General features: G+C 44.1%; 1 protein-coding gene across 1 annotated transcript in view; it reads right to left on the minus strand.

Moving 5' to 3' along the window:
- Positions 1-20,189, minus strand: part of RAB8B (RAB8B, member RAS oncogene family) — a 40,193-nt gene that overhangs the window by 3,223 nt on the left and 16,781 nt on the right. Inside the window, exons 2-7 of the mRNA XM_075857662.1 lie at positions 16,825-16,885; positions 13,439-13,499; positions 11,525-11,602; positions 9,890-9,979; positions 9,731-9,796; positions 6,993-7,043 (exon numbers count right to left, since the gene is read on the minus strand). Of these exons, the coding sequence (XP_075713777.1) occupies positions 6,993-7,043; positions 9,731-9,796; positions 9,890-9,979; positions 11,525-11,602; positions 13,439-13,499; positions 16,825-16,885 (407 nt within the window). The remainder of the gene's footprint in view (positions 1-6,992; positions 7,044-9,730; positions 9,797-9,889; positions 9,980-11,524; positions 11,603-13,438; positions 13,500-16,824; positions 16,886-20,189) is intronic.

The following is a 20,189-nucleotide window of genomic DNA, read 5'->3' on the forward strand; positions in this document are numbered from 1 at the left end:
CACTCTGTCAAAAATGTTTCCTCTATAATAGTATTCTATTCCTTACCCATGTACTTTTATGACAGGAAGGTGACCACTGTATCTGTGCTTAAAGGGGTTGACCAGGCAGGGGGCGGTTTTTCATGCCGACTACCTGTTCACAGTCATCAGTATATGATCGGTGAGGGTCTGACAACAAGACCCCGCACCGATCAGCTGTTCCGGCTGCCTCCAGAAGTTATGTAGTGGTTGGTGCCAGAAGCAGATGGCTCTGGTCGCAAATGCTTGCAGAGGCGAAAAATGTACGACACACGGAAACCACACGGACATTCACATGGATGAAAACCATCCGTTCTTTTGTGGGTGCAAATCGGACACGCTCGTCTGCAAAAGGCCTGTATAAGAACAGGGGATTGGATGTCAGAATGTAACGGTTTACTAGCAAAACTAAAAGGGGAGTGAAGTTGTAAGCAGCTTACAAATGCTTTACTGTGAGGGTGCGGATAAATAACTTTATAGCAAAAAAAGGACACCAATAGTTAAACCAGCCATAAAAAAAAACTCCACTAAGGCCAGATTCACTAGAACGAGTTCAAGCTTGGACGTGAAAAACCGCCGTTTTTCCACATCCAAGTTGCACCCGTGTGGGTATTGTTTTCACGGATCCCTCATAGACTTGAGTCCATCGAGGGATCCGTAACAACGGAAGAAAATAGGACGTTCTATTTTTCAACTGACACTTCACACTGCCCCATTGAAATGCATGCGTCCATCTGACAGCCGTGGTTTTAAAGGGGTTGTCTAGGAAAAAAAAAAATTCCTAAAAAATGTCCCCCAGCCTTGATTTGCCTTCCCTAATACCCCCTATTAAACTTCTAACCAGTTTCTGTTTGATTTCCATCGTCACTGCTGCTTTTTCTGTTTGTTTACATCCCTTGCTGTTTGTTTACATCCCTTACTGGCTGTTTCCTGTCTTGTAACCCACTATACCCATGATCCCCGGCTGCATCTGAGGAGACAGTTGCAGCCTCCCCCTTCCTCCAAAGCACCTCAGCTATTTGCATACTGCCACGCCCCTCTATGGTCACATGGTCCTTCCCTGCTCTAATTACAGATTACAGGCAGACGCTCCCTCCCTGCACTGTCTGAGGCCGGATTACACCAGCGTGTGCCTTTTGCTTGCGCAAAAAACACGTCATTTTGTGCGCGCAAAAGGTACATAACAGCTCCGTGTGTCAGCCCCGTATGATGCGTGGCTGTGTGATTTTCGCGCAGCCGCCATCATTATGACACTCCGTTTGTATGTTTGTAAACAGAAAAGCACGTGGTGCTTTTCTGTTTTCATTCATACTTTTTACTACTGTTGCGCGAATCACGCGCGTACCACGGAAGTGCTGCGATTGATTTTCACGCACCCATTGACTTCAATGGGTGCGTGATGCGCGAACAACACACAAATACCGGACATGTCGTGAGTTTTACGCAGCGGACTCGCGCTGCATGAAACTCACAGACAGTCTGCACGGCCCCATAGACTAATATAGGTCCGTGTGAGGCGCGTGAAAATCACGCGCGTTGCACGGACGTATTACACGTTCGTCTGAATAAACCTTTACACAGTAATAATCATCATTATCCTTTGTGCCTCCATCTATCCCTGATCTAAGTACAGTCACCCATCTCCCTCCCCCACCCCTTTCACAGCCTGATAAATGTAAGTCTGCCCACTCCACCTAAGTCCGACATCTTGGTACACACAATCCAGTCAGCACATTTACCTCACCTGCTGCTGGATCTGTTCCAAGAGATCCTGTATTAGGCCCTGTTCACACAGTTTTTTTGCTGGCAGAAAATTCTGCATCAAGATTCTGTCTTGAATTTGGAGGCTGATTTTGACCTGCCTGCACGCCGTTTGCCACGTTTTTTGCCCGCGGCCATTGAGGGAAAAAGCAGCGACATGCCCTATGTTCGGGAGTTTACTCCTCTGACATCTATGGGAGGCAGAGAAAGCGTTTTTCGCAGCGTTTTTGCCCATTGCGCTCAATGCCCGCGGGCGAAAATCGTGGCAAACGGCGTGGAGGCAGATCAAAATCTGCCTGAAAATTCAAGCTAAATTTTGAGGCAGAATTTTCTGCCTGCAAATAACTGTGAACAGGGCCTTACAGTGAAGCAAACGCCAAACACTACTCCAAACAATGGTAAAACGTTTCTTTTTTTTTTTTACATAATTTACTATAAATGTATGTAAGGCCCCATACACACGAACGTGCTTTTGTGGGCGCAATTCCCCCGAAAATCCACGAGAGAATTGCGGCCCCATTCATTTCTATGGGCCCATGCAAAAGACCGTGGTTTCCACGGTCCATGCATGGCCCAGGAGTCTGGACCGCGGAAAGAACGGACATTTCTTAGTACGGTCGTGTTCTGCGGTCCAGGCTCATAGAAAATAATGGACGCGGCCATGTGCACGGCCCGCGATCTGCAGGTGGCTCGCAGGTGACACTCCGGGGCAGGCCGACCCGAAGATCACGGCCGTGCACATGGCTACGGTCGTGTGCATGAGGCCTTAGCGTGTCTCACTATTTATATATATATATTTTTATATATAAAATTTTGTGTATATATATATATATATATATATATATATATATATATATATATACACATACATATACACATACATATACACATACATATACACACATACATACATATACATATACACACACACACACACACACACAGTGCGAGAACTACAAGTGTGAAGAAGGATGAGGTGTGGACGACGAGATGGTCAGAGGAGGAGGCGTGTTCTGTGATTGATGACGCTCCGTGTCTTTGCTAAGATAGCACTTTCGACTGTGTAAAGACACGGCGCGTCATCAACTACCTTTAGGCTCTATTCACACGAGAGGGTCCGAGTGTCGGCCTATAAAAAACGGCGGTTTTTGGTCAGTTTTCTCGGCCGTTTTGCATCTGTTCCGTTCCGGGCCATGCTTTCGTTTTTAACCCGTTTTGCACCCATTTTTTTCCTTGTCCGTTTTAAAAACGGATGAATTTCATTTGTCAATTTCCTGCCACACACTGCCCCCTGTAGGTAATGCCACACAGCCCCGCTGTAGGTAATGCCACACAGCCCGCCCCGCTGTAGGTAATGCCACACAGCCCGCCCCGCTGTAGGTAATGCCACACAGCCCGCCCCGCTGTAGGTAATGCCACACAGCCCGCCCCACTGTAGGTAATGCCACACAGCCCCGCTGTAGGTAATGCCACACAGCCCCGCTGTAGGTAATGCCACACAGCCCCGCTGTAGGTAATGCCACACAGCCCCGCTGTAGGTAATAGCACATAGCACCGCCCCCCCCCCCTGTAGGTAATGCCACATAGCCGCCGCCCCCCCCCTGTAGGTAATGCCACATAGCCGCCCCCCCCCCCTGTAGGTAATGCCACATAGCACCGCCCCCCCCCCCTGTAGGTAATGCCACATAGCCGCCGCCCCCCCCCCTGTAGGTAATGCCACATAGCCGCCCCCCCCCCTGTAGGTAATGCCACATAGCACCGCCCCCCCCCCTGTAGGTAATGCCACATAGCCGCCGCCCCCCCCCCTGTAGGTAATGCCACATAGCCGCCCCCCCCTGTAGGTAATAGCACATAGCACCGCCCCCCCCCCCTGTAGGTAATGCCACATAGCCGCCGCCCCCCCCCCCTGTAGGTAATGCCACATAGCCGCCGCCCCCCCCCCTGTAGGTAATGCCACATAGCCGCCCCCCCCCCCTGTAGGTAATGCCACATAGCACCGCCCCCCCCCCTGTAGGTAATGCCACATAGCCGCCGCCCCCCCTGTAGGTAATGCCACATAGCCGCCCCCCCCCCCTGTAGGTAATGCCACATAGCCGCCCCCCCCCCCTGTAGGTAATGCCACATAGCCGCCGCCCCCCCCCCTGTAGGTAATGCCACATAGCCGCCCCCCCCCCCCTGTAGGTAATGCCACATAGCCGCCCCCCCCCCCCTGTAGGTAATGCCACATAGCCGCCCCCCCCCTGTAGGTAATGCCACATAGCGCCCCCCCCCTGTAGGTAATGCCACATAGCGCCCCCCCCCCTGTAGGTAATGCCACACAGCCCCGCTGTAGGTAATGCCACACAGCCCGCCCCGCTGTAGGTAATGCCACACAGCCCGCCCCGCTGTAGGTAATGCCACACAGCCCCCCCCCCCCCCCCGCTGTAGGTAATGCCACACAGCCCCGCTGTAGGTAATGCCACACAGCCCCGCTGTAGGTAATGCCACACAGCCCCGCTGTAGGTAATAGCACATAGCGCCGCCCCCCCCCCTGTAGGTAATGCCACATAGCCGCCGCCCCCCCCCCTGTAGGTAATGCCACATAGCCGCCCCCCCCCCTGTAGGTAATGCCACATAGCGCCCCCCCCTCTGTAGGTAATGCCACATAGCGCCCCCCCCCCTGTAGGTAATGCCACATAGCGCCCCCCCCCCCCCCCCGTGAGTAGGTAATGCCACATAGCCCCCACCCCCGCCAGCCGGTAGGTAAAGCCACATAGCCCCCCCTGTAGGCAAAGCCACATAGCCCCCCTCTGTAGGCAAAGCCACATAGCCCCCCTGTAGGCGAAGCCACATAGCCCCCCTGTAGGCGAAGCCACATAAGCCCCCCCCCCCCCCCCCGTAGGCAAAGCCACATAGCCGCCGCCGCCGCCCCCCCCCCCCTGTAGGTAATGCCACATAGCAGCCCCCCCCCCCCTGTAGGTAATGCCACATAGCAGCCCCCCCCCCCCTGTAGGCTTTGCCACCCTCCGTACTTTCCTGTAGGGGACGGCTCTGGAGAAATCCCTCACTTCACTGTCCATATGTGAAGTGAGGTACTTCTCCTGGAATGGAATCCCCGGCCACATCGGCGGGGATTCCGCTTCAGAAGTCCCTGACGTCACTGTCCATATATGGACACAGTGAAGTCAGTGACTTCTCTTGGAGCGGAATCCCCAGCCAATTCACCCGTGATTCCGCTTCAGAAGTCACTGTGTCCATATATGGACACAGTGAAGTCTGTGACTTCTCCTGGAGCGGAATCCCCAATCCCGGGTTTGGGGATTCCGCTCCTACAGTGAGCAAATAAACACCCTCCTCCTCCTCCTCACATGCGCTTCGGACTGTGAGGAGGAGAAGGAGAGAGCGAGCTACGGCAGACACGGCCGTCACAGTGCCCACCGACACCACATATTAAGACTTGCGCAATAAAACTGCTGCTGAAGACGCAGCCATATCATTTAACAGAGCATGCGTGGTAGTGTCAACCACGCATGCTCTAAGCAGATGGGGAAAACACGTGGTACAGTTACGTCATTTATGACGTAACCGTACACTGAAAACCGGAAGCCGCAAACCGGAAGTTAGGCGCGAATGGACGGGTATGCACAGGAAGTGCAAATTTTACATGGACAAGCGGTCACGTGACGGAAGAGGGGATACGACAATACATCCAGCAAATCAAACGTAAGTACATTACAAAGTTAAATGTTTTTTATTTAGTTTAATTAAAAGTAATTTTTTACTTCCGGAAAACCCCTTTAACGGCTTTCACACAGACGTGTACTACGGTCGTCTGAATTCAGGCTTAGGGTATGTTCACACCGCAGCCTCCGGTACGGCTGAAATTACGGAGCTGTTAATCAGGAGAAAACAGCTCCTGAATTTCAGACGTAATGGCAAGTGCAGGCGTTTTTCGCTGCGTCCATTACGGACGTAATTGGAGCTGTTTTTCCATTGTGTCAAGGGAAAACGGCTCCAATTACGTCTCAAGAAGTGACATGCACTTCTTTGACGTGGGCGTCTTTTTTACGTGCCGTCTTTTGACAGCGGCGGGTAAAGAAAACGACCGTCGGCACAGAACATCGTAAAGCCCATTCAAATGAATGGGCAGATGTTTGCCGACGCTTTGGTGCCGTATTTTCGGACGTAATTCGAGGTTAAAACGCCCGATTTACGTCCGTGTGAACCCAGCCTTAAACTGATCATCCCCAGACCACACCATTTTAGCGGGACCAGAGACAAAAACAATCAGCTCCCCACTGGATGTTCTGAATTCACACGCGAACAAATAAAGCCCCTAAAAACATATTGATGGCTTTTAGGTTCTGTCCACCCTGGCATTATGGTTCCCTTTCATCAGGTTTTGTGGTCCTTGAAGGATAGAAAAATCAAACTGGAACAAAGAAAAAAAAAAATATAATAAAACACCGGAACCTGAACAGGCCTAGAAGTCAATACGTCATATCAACCATGGCTCCGGTACAAATGAAAGCCGTGACGCCAGTGTGAACAGAGCGTTAATTCCAGATATAAGCATCTTAAAATGGTTTCTCAAGTAAAACAGAGTTGCTGAGGCAATTGATACATGGAAAAGGTACATCACTAGGTATCCTTGAAAGTCTCAGAATGTTTTTTTGAGGTTTGTTTTGAAAACTATAGGCTACTCTAGAGAAGAGACTTAATGGGGTTGTTTTGGTCATGGGGCGGATAGGTCATCAGTATGATAAACCGCCCACTGCCTGGATAACCCTTTTAAAACCACCTCGTTTTTATGCCGTAATACAAGAATTGTATTCTTCATACACACCATGTATGGAGGGTATCCCCCTCTGTGGAACAAACAATGCCATTTCAGTAGGCTGGGTTCACATCTGCGTTAGTTTTTCCATGTTTCCGTTCCGTCATAGGATAATAAATAAAAATAGAACGAGCTGGATCCGTCGCATGACTAACACCAACAGAACCTATTGACTAGTTTCTAATTTTACCAGAAAAAAAAGCTATTTTTTCCCGCCATTTTTTAGAGAATCTGCGATGGAGTCTCCTAATGGAGCCACTGATGCACATGTGAACACAATGTAACTATAAATGTTTGGTAGCCTGTAACAAAGAAGAGCCAAGAGATAGGGTTCTGTTCTGTTAGTCTGGGGGCATTTTGACAATGGTCATTTAAGGAAATGTCAGTCAATACAAACCATTTTTCTGTTGAGTTTTGTCATAATGTCACGACCAAGGGTGAAAAATGCCTGAAAGAATAAATGAGAATCAATGACATCCCCAGAAATTTCTCTAAATAAAATAAATTGTCCACATTATTTTTTCTAAATATGTGGTTTGTGTAACTCCAACGATTATCTAAAAGGGGTCAAATCTCTATTTTTATGATACAGGGCTCAAAATTCCCTACTTGCCACATAGTCCGTTACAATTGTGGCTGCCTGCAGCCACTACAAGAGACCTTACTGAAGATGTCTTATTATGGAGTTTAACAAGTTATAAAATTCAGTCTACTTGCGCATGTGCACCTCCTAAGTCTATGGCTGTGTGAAGGGAAACTAGGTGATTTGGAGCGCTGTATCAGAAAACGGAGCTTTCTACAGAGATTCATTTTGAAATTGATCAGCGATGAATTTTGGATCTTAAAAACAAAAAACAGTTTGTTGCATTGAAATAAAACAAATATATAGATACAGCATTTCTAAAACCATGTAAGGTTATTGAAATTGTTACAGGGGTTGTCTGGGATCAGAAAGAAAAAGGGGTGTGCTTTTTTTTCCCCAGAAATAGTCCATGGACAAGAGTAGACCGCTTTCTGGAAAGGAAAGCAGATACTTTCCAATCCTGGAAATCCAATTTAATTTATCGATCTATCAAACTTTTTTTTTTTTGATCAGCCCGTTCTGTTTTAAAAACATGAGCCGGGTTAAAGAAATGTAAAGTTTCAAGCATATTATCTAGTTAGATAACCAGAAATTTATAAATGACGCACTTTGAAATCCACATTGAAAATGGAGACTTAAAACTGGTTGTCCTTAAAAGAAGATTACCCCCCCCCCCCCCAGTGATCAGCGGTCATCAGCCTGTACAAATTTCCCTTGCAGCGACAAATGTAGGATTACACAGCGTCCCTTGGGCAACCATGTATTAAAGGTGTTTTCCCCACTAAGCGCATCTATCATCTATCCACAGCACACGTGATAAATATATGATCGCCAGGGGCCCCACCACTGAGATCCCTACCGACCACCAGAACGGAGGTCCCGACCCGGTTCCTCACTGCTGGACTCTAGTGAGGAGGACTTTGAATGGAGCAGCTGTCGAGAGTGTGCCCGCCACTCTATTCAATGTCTAGAAGACTGACAGATGTTCTCAGGTTAGCCCAGCACACACAAGGCAGCAAGTAGGATTTTTCCAATATAAATTAATTTATTGCTTCATTGATATCTTATATGAAGAAATATATGATATACAGCTAAGCATTATTTCATGAACACATGAATGAGGCGACTTAATTGACGTTTCGGCCAATCGACGGCCTTTGTCACCGTGTCTGTGGGAAAGAAAGGATCTAGCATTAATACAGCTTATATGTATTAAAAAAATATAACAATCATGATATTTGTGAGATGGCGGACGTCTATAATTTATCTAATCAATGGATAATATATTATGTAAGCGAACTTTTCTATTGCATAATATATTATCCATTGATTATCTACATCTCATGAATATCACGAAGATTGTTAAAAAAATTTAATACATATATGCTGTATTAATGCTAGATCCTTTCCTTCCTACAGTGACAAAGGCTGTCGATTGGACGAAACATCATTTAAGTCGCCTCATTCATGTGTTCATGAAATAATGCTTTTTATATGAAGAAATATATGATATACAGCCATCAATGAAGCAATAAATCAAATTATATTGGAAAAATCCTACTTGCCTTCTTGTGTGTGCTGGGGTAAACCAAGACTACATATTTCAGGGAATTCATCCCAACCCTACTAGCACCACGCCGATCTCAGAGGGGTGCATCCCAGATTTTTTCTATAAGACCGACAAACAGCAGAGCACTGTAATCGGCTGCTTCCGTCATGCTCATAGACTTTGAATGGAGCGGCAGCGCACAAGCTCAACCGCTGCTCCTTTCTAAGTTCTCCTCACTGCGGATGAGTAGCGAGGGGGAATGGAGGTGGGGACTCCAGTTTTAGTGATCAGTGGGGCCCCCAGAAATTATATATTTATCATCTATTCTATTGATGGCTAATAAATTTGCTTAGTGGGAAAATCCCTTTAGGCATTGCAGAGGACCACCCACCGTGAAGTCTACGTACCCCAATAGAAAATGTATACAAAGGTTGTTCCATACTTCCATTAGGTAGTATATAGCAGACACAGCAGTGGTATGATCTGACAAAAGGGTGGGGCAGTGCAGCTACCCAAAGTCCATCAGCAGGAAATAGACCACACCTTACAGAAGCTTGCAATCTACTTTTGGCCCAGCAGACACAAGTTGTCCTAAAACAGCTATATAAGCAATCGCCTATGGTTCACTAAAGGTGAACTTATAGTTCAAGTGTAACTAAACTTTTAACAAAAAAAACACATACTTTTGACATGTCATAGTGACATGTCAGAAATTTTGATCGTTCGGGGTCCGAGCACTGAGACCCTCACTGATTGTTTCTACCTCTCCGTTTCAGCACTCGTGTGAGCACTGTGCCGCTTAGTTTCGGATTGGATTTCCTCAGAAAGCCGAGCAAGCGGTGTATGGGCTCAACAGGAAGTTTATGAGTCCGTACACCGCTTGCTTGGCTTTCCTCGGAAAGCCGATCAGAAACTAAGCGGCACAGTGCTCACCTGATCGTTTTTTGAAGGTTTAGTTAGCCTTTAACTATTCCAAGTGGTATTCAAAGAGATGAGTTCTTACCTCTTCCACGTTGATGCTGGATTTTGCACTGGTTTCCAGAAACTTGATCCCATAGTCAATTGCAAGCTGGGTTTAGAGAGAAAGAACATAAAAACATACATTAAAAGTAGAGGGGACGGCAGAATATGGTCATACAGTAAAGGATGGCAGATCACCTACCTTTTCCCCCCTCTCTCGGGATACTTGTCTCCTCTCATTCATGTCACATTTATTGCCCAGGATCATTCGCTCCACATCAGATGAGGCATGCTGGGAGAGAATTTTACATAAAATAATGAAGTTAGTGTTTTTATATATTGACAAGTGAGACTAATTTTTTGCACCTTCTGTATTTTAAGACGTCAACTATTTGTGTAATGGAAAGACTGAAAGAAGCTACTACGGCAGGTTTTTGTTTTTTTAACAAACTCTGTAGCCCTAATGCATTTACCCTAATGTTTGTATTAACTCAGCTATTCCGTTCCATGGTTAGTAAGAAGGAGGAAATAAATCACATTGTTGTGACAAAACAATACCAGTGCACATTAGTATGAGAGATAGATATATATATATATATATAAAAAATCTAAAATTACTTTTCAGAATTAGCAGTCGTGTGTACATGCGTAATAACACTATTTCTGAACTTTATATGACTTGTATTCTCCATCAAATAGCAGTTTTCACCTCTGCAAGCTCCATTTCTAATTCCCAGTTTTCTCTGAGGTAGTAGGTAGAGTAACTGCTACCAGGTCTCCTATACACTGCACACAGAAATAGGAGAGGGGTGTGTGCGTGTGTCAACATGGAGGCAATAAGACAGTACTGAGAAGTGTAGCTGAGAATCCAAGGATGAGATGTAACACTTTCCAGTAGTCTGTGTCCCTCTGCCTCTCACACTGCTCCCCCTCCTCTCTTCAGAGGCTTCTATGGGCAGCTGTAACCTGATCCCTCAGTGAGATGATAGCCGCGGTTTTGCAATAAAAAATAAAACTGCATTTCGGCACACAGATTTGCCCCATACAGTGATGACTACCAGATGCTTTTTTTTCACAGTGGAATACGCAGCGGAAACCGCTTCAAGAAACATTTTCCTTTTTCAGCAAGGGGTGACGGTTGGTCGAAGACAGGGATGACGGCTGGTCGAAGACAGGTACCCCCCATCATCACTCTATATACCAGCTCGCAGTCATCCCTGTATATTACCCCATGAACCCTGTATATAACCCCCATAATCCGTTTGTATATACAATCGAGGCTAAACAATAAGTAAATAGGGTGGGCATTAAGACGGGGAAAAATAGTAAATAGAGGGGGGCATTGAGGACACTGGACCAATAAAATGCCTGAAACACCGGTATATGGCAGAAGTTGCGGACTCGTGTTGAGCCGCACACGACTCGGCACAGACAGGCGCGAGGCAGGGACGTCATTGTACCCGTCTACGCCGAGCTACGAGCGACCGATGTTACACAGTGAATAGTAGAGCAGAGAACTGACAGCTCCTTGGTCTACCATAGGATTCAACTGTACCTGCGTCCGGAGGACACAGATACAGTTGAAACCGGGGAGGAAAAACTAAAAAAAAAACAAAATGAGCAAGATGACGTCTGTTATCTGCGCTGGATTTCGGTTTCGTTCTTTTGCCAAATTGCCCAAACCTTTTAAAAAAAAAAGAAGGTTTTCAACATATAGAAATGGGGTTCAAAATATACCTCCCCTAACGATTACAATGTAAGGAATCTAACAGCACTGATAAGAGGCTTATAAGGATCCACCATATAATCAGCACAGAGAAAAAAAAACATCACTTACTTCTTCAATATTTCTTATCCAGTTTTTAATATTCTCAAATGACTTCTCATTGGTGATATCATACACCAGCATGATACCCTGAAAGACAAAAAATAAATAAATCACTGCTTCAAATAAGGCAAATGGGAAAGGGATAAACCAGATAACCCTAGAGAGAAGCCCGCCGCATCCCTAAGGCCCACCTCACATATCGTTGGTGCTCTACGTTTATCATGTACATCGGGGACATGTACCTATGACGGAAGGTCAAACAGTGATGTGAAAAGGGCCTAATCTGTGGACTAGGAGTTTGTAGGCAAAAAGGATTTCTGTATTTTTCCCTACTGACACTGACACCGTATTTTATGCCTAAAAGTTGACAAATGCAAAAAAACTGATAAAACGTTTGCACTTGTACTAACCCTACTGGTTTAGCAGGAGTCCCTCTTTGATGGAAGAATTGGATTTCCCTTGCGGAGGGCCAATCATATCGAATAGAAGGCAGTGACTATTACATAGCGGTCATCATGATTAAATATACTATATGGCCAAAAGTGTGTGGACACCCCTCCTAATTATTGAGGTCCGGTATTTCAACCACACTCATTGCAATTAGGTGCATACAATCAAGCACACAGCCATGCAATCTCTAAAGACAAACATTGCTAGTAGTATGGGTTGTGTGGAGCTCAGTGGCTTTAAACGTGGCACTGTCATAGGATGCTGCAAGCCAGTTTGTGAAAAGGATGAGCTGTCCCGGTCAACTGTACGTGATATTATTGTGAAGTGGAAGCGTCTAGGATTAACCGTTCAGCCATGAAGCGGTAGACAACACAAACTCACTGTAGGGCTGCAGAGTGCTGAAACGCTGGACATGTAAAAATCACCTATCTGCTGTATCACTAACTACAGAGATCCAAACTACCTCTGGAAGTGAAAGCTGCACAAGAACGGTGTGTCAGGTTATCAACTTGGTTTCCATGGTTGGGCAGCTAAACACAAGCCCAAGATCACCATGCACGATATTAAGTGTCGGATGGAGTGGTGTAAACTATGCCACCACTGGACTATGGAGCAGAGAAAACAGTGGTGAATCACACTCCTATCTGGCAGTCTGGTGGATAAGTCGGGTTTGTCAGGTGCCAGGAGACCACCTACTGGATTGCATACTAAAGACATTAGACAATTTTATGCTTCTAGCTTTGTGGGAACAGTTCGGGTAAAGCCCTTTCCTGTTCCAGCACGACTGTGCCCCAGTGCACAAAGCAAGGTCCATAAAGACATGGTTTGACAAGTGGTGAGGAGGAACGGCCTGCACACAGTGCTGACGTCAACCCCATCTATTACCTTTGGGATGCATTGGAAAACAGATTGCGAACCAGACCTTGTCCAACACCGATGCCTGACCTCACAAATGGTTTTTTTGTGCTGAATGGGCACAAATTCCTACAGACACTCCAAAATCTTGTACAAAGCCTTCCCAAAAAAAAGGAGACTGTTTATAGCCCTAGAAGGGGGTTCAACATATTTTATGTACACTATATGACAAAATATCAACATGTACCACTTGGGATCTAAAAAGAATGGTAAATTAGCAGAAATTTTGCACTTCGTGCCATATTTATGGCTGGAGTCATTGGGGATTTGTTGTGTTTTTTTTTATGGGGCAACCGACAAGCTCACTAAGAAAAATGTACATAAATCAGGATGGAAAAAACAATATTAGGAGCTATTATACCACTGGAGTACTTCCATAAACACACATAGAAAACTACAGAATAAGTTATGCACCAGTAGCAAATATATGGAAACTTGGCTCCTTGGGGTTTGTCCAGCCCTGCTACAGATAACGTAGATACACGACATGTACAATATAATAAGCAATGCTGTTACAGAAAAGCTAGTATAGAATGAACAGGAGAACTGGAAACTTACCATGGCTCCTCTGTAATATGCTGTAGTAATAGTACGGAACCTCTCCTGTCCTGCGGTGTCCCTGAAAATACAAGCAGTTTATCATAAAGTTAACACTTGTTTTAGAAATATAGAATATAAATATTCCCTCGGTGAATCATTGGATTCCTCTTTACTTATCCAAAGATTTCACTACGAATACATACAGGGAATGGGACAGAGCTGCAGTACCAGGCACAGCCGCACATGTATGTGCGGCACTGTGACTGTGTAAATAAAAGGGGCCACATCCCCTCTGTAGTGCAGATTGTGGAAGCCTGACCTCCAGACACCGGCCAGTCAAACATTGATGGCCTATCCCAAGGATATGTCATCAGTGTCCCAGAAAAGTCTTTAAAGAGGCTCTGTCACCAGATTTTCAAACCCCTATCTCGTATTGCAGCAGATCGGCGCTGCAATGTAGATTACAGTAACGTTTTTGTTTTTTTTTAAAACGAGCATTTTTGGCCAAGTTATGAGCATTTTTATATTTATGCAAATGAGCCTTTCTTATGTACAACTGGGCATGTTTAAAGTTAAGTACAACTGGGCGTGTATTGTGTGTGTACATCTGGGCGTGTTTACTTGTTTTACTAGCTGGGCGTTGTGAATGGAAGTGTATGATGCTGACGAATCAGCATCATCCACTTCTCTTCGTTAACACCCAGCTTCTGGCAGTGCACAGACACACAGTGTGTTCTCGAGAGATCACGCTGTGATGTCACTTCCTGCCCCATGTCCTGCTTCGAGTCGGACGAGCGAGGACACATCGGCACCAGAAGCTACTGTTGATTCTGCAGCAGCATCGGCGTTTGCAGGTAAGTCGATGTAGCCTATGTCGCCTGGTGCCGATGTATCCTCGCTCGTCCGACACGATGCAGGACCTGGGGCAGGAAGTGACATCACAGCGTGATCTCTGGAGAACACACTGTGTGTCTGTGCAATGCCCAGCTAGTAAAACAAGTAAAAACGCCCAGATGTACACACATAATACACGCCCACTTGTACTTAAGAAAGGCTCATTGGCATAAATATAAAAATGCTCATAACTTGGCCAAAAATGCTCGTTTTTGAAAAAAAAAAAAAACGTTCCTGTAATCTACATTGCAGCGCCGATCTGCTGCAATACGAGATAGGGGTTTGAAAATCTGGTGACAGAGCCTCTTGATGTGAGCTATACAAGTCTGTATGCAGTAAGCTCCCACTAGTGGTGGTTGCAGGCAGCCAGAATTTTTTTTTTTTTAACTCCGTGACCCTACAAGGGATTTGGACCTCCGTGACCCTACAAGGGATTTGGACCTCCGTGACCCTACAAGGGATTTGGACCTCCGTGACCCTACAAGGGATTTGGACCTCCGTGACCCTACAAGGGATTTGGACCTCCGTGACCCTACAAGGGATTTGGACCTCCGTGACCCTACAAGGGATTTGGACCTCCGTGACCCTACAAGGGATTTGGACCTCCGTGACCCTACAAGGGATTTGGACCTCCGTGACCCTACAAGGGATTTGGACCTACGTGACCCTACAAGGGATTTGGACCTCTGTGACCATAACGGAGCCGCTGTCCTACAAATATATTATAAAATTGACCAACACAAAATGTTGGATCATCTTGCATTTAGAAGAAAAATCCATTATTCTGGCAGCCAATGGACCAGCACATTCAAAATAGTCCCAAAATCTATTTGGTTAGGAACCATTGTAACGCCAGTTTGAAGTATGCGGTGTTATCCACGCCCTACTAGGAAAGTCTTCTGCAAAGCGGAGTGTTAAATCTGTTTGAAAGGACAATGGACATGGCTGAAAATGGAAAACAAACTACTGTATATGGTCTTATAAAGGGTATATTCACACACGGCAGATGTGTTGCAGAGGTTTCTGTGCGTGAAAATCAGTTCAATACATCTAAAAGGGGTTGTTTTTGCAGAAGGTGTATATGCATTTAGACAAATAAAACAGTTGGATATTTTGTCACAAAACGGCCGTGTGTGAATATACCCTAAAATAATATTCAACTATTAAATATGGCACATTAAAAACCTCATTGTCTTTTCTAGGCCAACTTCACTATCTGCCTGCTCAATAATAGAACAGGAAAAAAATATCCTTGTTTACACAAGTAAATGCCAGGAAAATAAAATTACAATGCTCTAAGATTTTACGTTTCCCAACCTATCCTTGAGAAGTTAAATTATATGCTTCGGAAGAATAAGTATATTAAAGAAAGAGGAAGGTCACGGCTTTGATGTGTAATGTGCAATTATACGTCCAGGATGCAGTGTAGTAACCCCTTATAGACCACAGATTTTAATCACTGTAGCAACAATGGTTCTTCTAACAAATTAAATAGAAATTACATATTATACATTGCCGTTGAGGAGTTGCGTGATAAGATTGAAGATGGCTTCGTTGCGAATTATATTTTAAAAAAACAAAAAACAATTTGAGTTACTTCAATACATCAAAACTAAAAAACAGATACTTTGCACTGGTTATTGCAGACTAAATTTTATTCTGATATTTAAAGATGAACTGGCCTCCGTTGCCACAGACCGTGACTGATCGTTGATGTGAATAGCCAGCACCCAAATTGGATCCCCAATTCTAACATGCCCTGATACTAGTAAGAGATTATAGAAATGAAACCGTGCTGGTGTGGCAGTGTCATTGCTCCCTTTATTAGATCTTTGCGCTGCCCCTCTACCTCTTCTTGAGGACCCCCTTCCTGATCTGTCGATATTTGAAGTATCACAGTCCGATGAGCTATTCTCTGCCTCTCTATTAGATGAGGCAAGTTTTCGGATGTGCCCGTCGATTACAATGCAGATGAAACGCGTAGAGACTTCAATATCCGTAATTCTGCAGATCGCTTACATTAGCTAGCACAGCCATTAATATACCAAGTCTTATTAGTTGCAGTTTAGGCCAGGGGGAAGCAAAAGCCATCTCACATCTTTAGAAGCTCTCATCTGTCAGCACCCTTATCTCTGCAATCTTTTACTATCAGGGCAAGATAGAATTGGGGATCCAATTGGGGTGATGGCTATTCACATCAGCAAATACCAATAACGGTCTGTGGCAACTCATGCTAGTTCATTTTTAAATATCAGAATAAAATTGCGTTTTAATATATCTACTGTCAACAATTACGAGTGATAAGTTATATTCGAAGAGGATCTGACATATCTAGTTGAGAGCAGTAACTTTCGTTTTGTATCTACAGCTGCTAAGCAGACCTATGTGTCTCCATGGACACAGACTACGTGCAGTCATACTCCAATCCCTCCCCTACTTTTTGCGAACATACATTTATAACTTTAAATCGCACAGTTGTGAGACTGGTAAAAATTAAATTGACAACATACCATATTTGAAGCTTGATCTTTTTTCCATCTAATTCTATTGTGCGAATTTTAAAGTCAATACCTGGAAAACAAATACAAAAAAGCATAAATCACTTTTATTACAATACTACGTTTTAGTAGGTTACAAGACAAGTTTTATGTGGGTGTGAGGTGAGCCCTGTACACTTCACACATGTTGTATAAGGCTCAACTCTAGGAAATCTCATGTATACGCTGCAGTATTTTTCGGGACAGAAATTGACCTGCGGTGCGTATTTTAAAATCCACAGTGTGTCAGTTTATTTTGCGTTTCCGGTTGCGAATTATATCTGCCTAGTACCGAGAAAAATCACGTCAAAACCCGCAGCATGAAAACGCACAAAAACACCGCACCGAAAACTGCATTAAAAAAAAAAAACACGATCTGGTGCGGTTTTTGGGTGCATTTTCCATAGGAAAATACGCAACGTGTGCACGGAACCTAATCATATAAATGTGATCAACTAAACTTCATATACAAGTTAAAATTCACCGAGTATACAAGAAAAGAACTTATAGTCATGACATCATAGCTTTGTGGATGGACAGATAAAATAAGTGAACTACGTAGATCCTGTCTCACTAGTGTATACACAGATAGAGCAGCGAAGGCGCACAATTTGTAACTTATTCATAGACGTTTCACTGTTAAACGGTAGATAAATCTTAGCGGTTTTCCCTTGGACGATGTATTACATATTTTTCACTGGGTGGATACCAATGGGAATTTATTTTTGTTACAACGTAACCTCAATATAAGATTTGTTTCACTCTTGAACAATTTATAATAATGATGCAGTTGTATCTATAGAAATAATTCACTAGTGCTTGCGCACTTTACATTGACACATGTAAAAAAAAATAATCGGTTCGGATAGGGCAAGGATGTGTTATAAAGTTTTAATTGTTAATACCATCACACTAATATTTTTATTTTAGTTTTATCTGGCTCAGAACATATTTCTCTCATATTTTAACATTTTTATTATATTTTAGTTTTATTTCTAAGTTGGAACCAGAAACCCCTCTTGTAAAAAAAAAAAAATAGCACTCTGGTTTCTTATGCCCATAAAAAGGAGCATGTCACTTCGAGCCGTTTTTCCTAGTTCCAATAGAAAAACAGCTCTAAAAACAGTCTAGAAAAAAAAACTGCTTAAAAAAACGGCTGAAAATCAGAGGCTGTTTTCTCTGAAACCAGCTCCGTATTTTTCAGCCGTTTTTGATCTTGCGTGTGAACATACCCTAATACCACACAAAATAGTTTTCAATTAACATTTTCCATACGTCTACTTTAGATTGGCATAATTTTTTGAACTCTTCTTTTTCTGGGACGTTACAAGTTTGTTAACTTTGGCAGAAATTTCTCACATTTTCAAGATGAAATGTTAAATACTTTTGTGTCAAAAAAGACAAAAGTATAATAGGTATGATACCTTTATTGGCTAACCATAAAAGTTCTATATGCAAGCTTTCAGAGCACAGAGGCCCCTTCTTCAGGCAGTTTACAAATGAATGACTTAGAAAAAAGCACAACATTTAGATGTTACACAAAGACAATTAGTACATGAGGTGATACATCATTAAGATAAGCCGGGGCAATAAAACTGAGGTTATAGGGGTGATGACTTAGGAGTTAAGGCATCTGGAGTCAGTCTGATGGGGGACGTGACGTGTGTCCATGTAGTGGCTCATAAATCCTGGTGTTAGATTGAGGCCTTGTGTCAATGACTGGAATTTTATCATCATCTTGAATTCCCAAATTTTTCTCTCTCTGTTGTTTTTAAAATGACCCTTCAGAATGAGTACCTTTAAATCTGCCAAACTGTGGTCTGGTCCAGAGAAGTGTTTTCCCACGGGTGTATCCACCTCCTGTTTTATTGTATGTCTGTGAAGATTCATCCTGGTTTGTAGTTTTTGTATTGTTTCTCCAATGTAGATTCCTTTATTGATGCACCTTGTACACAGGATCATGTACACTACATTGGAGGATGTACAGGAGAACGTGCCAGTGATTTTATAGTCCTGCTGCGTGTTTGGTATCTGGATGGTGTTTGATGACCAGATGTTGGTACAGGTCTTGCATTTTCTACTGTTGCAAGGAAAAGTGCCAGTCTCTGTTGGTGGTGAGAGGGCACTTCTGACCAGGAGATTCCTTAGGTTTGGTGGCTGTTTGTAGGCAAGGAGTGGTAAATCTGGGAATATTTCCTTCAGTTTATTGTCTTTGTTAAATATAGGTTGGAGATCAGCAGCAATTTTCCTCAAGATGTTCATTTGGGGGTTGTATATGACCACTAGGGGAACCCTGCTGTTGTCTTCCTTCTTTTTGTACTCCAGAAGATTGCTCCTTGGAATTCTTGTTGCTCTGTAGATCTGATCATCTATAATCCTTGGATGGTATCCCTGTTGTAAGAATGTATTCCTCAGTGATAGCAGGTGTTGTTTTGTGTCTTCACAGTCTGAACAGATCCGTATGTATCGCAGAGCCTGGCTGTAGATGATGGATTTCTTTATGTGTCTCGGATGGAAGCTGTTCCATCTCAGATATGCTGGACGGCCTGTAGGTTTATGGTAGATTGTTGTTTGTATGGTATTGTCTCTCATGTATATGGTCATGTCCAGAAAATGTATTTGAGATGTAGAGTAGTTGAGAGTGAGTTTGATGGTAGGATGGAACTTGTTGAAGTTTTTATGGAAAGAAAGCAGTTCATGTTCAGAGCCTGTCCAGATTATCAGCAGGTCATCAATGTACCGGAAATATGCTAGAGGTTTAGTTGCGCAGGTTGATAAAAACTCTTCCTCTAGTTTGGCCATGAACAGGTTAGCATATTGTGGTGACATTTTGCTACCCATAGCGCTTCCCATACATTGCAGATATATGTCTTTGTCAAATAAAAAATAATTGTGATGGAGTACGAACCTGATGAGTTGTAGGGCTGGCTCTGTCGCTAGATTGTTCTTTTGAAGAAAGTGTTGGCATGCGGCTATGCCATCCTCATGGGGGATGTTAGAATATAAAGATTCCACATCCATAGTTGCCAATATTGTTCCCTCTGGTAGTGGACCTAGAGCTGAGAGTTTGCAGAGGACATCTGTGGTGTCCTGGACATAACTGGGTGTGCACCTCACCAAGGGCTTTAGAAGAAAATTTTCAAGAAAATTTCCAAAGGCAAATTTTTCAGGGATCAGTTCAGAAGTGCATTTGAATGGCCCATATATTAGAAACACCCATATTTTTTCTCTCCCGTGAATACTTGCGTAAATCCTTGGTCACACGTATTCGACCCGTATTGCGCCAGTATTTACGGACCAGTGCCCGTAAATACGGGTCCGGTGTCACCAGTATTCCA

Source organism: Rhinoderma darwinii, chromosome 3 (assembly GCF_050947455.1).
Source record: "Rhinoderma darwinii isolate aRhiDar2 chromosome 3, aRhiDar2.hap1, whole genome shotgun sequence".
Lineage (NCBI taxonomy): Eukaryota > Metazoa > Chordata > Amphibia > Anura > Rhinodermatidae > Rhinoderma > Rhinoderma darwinii.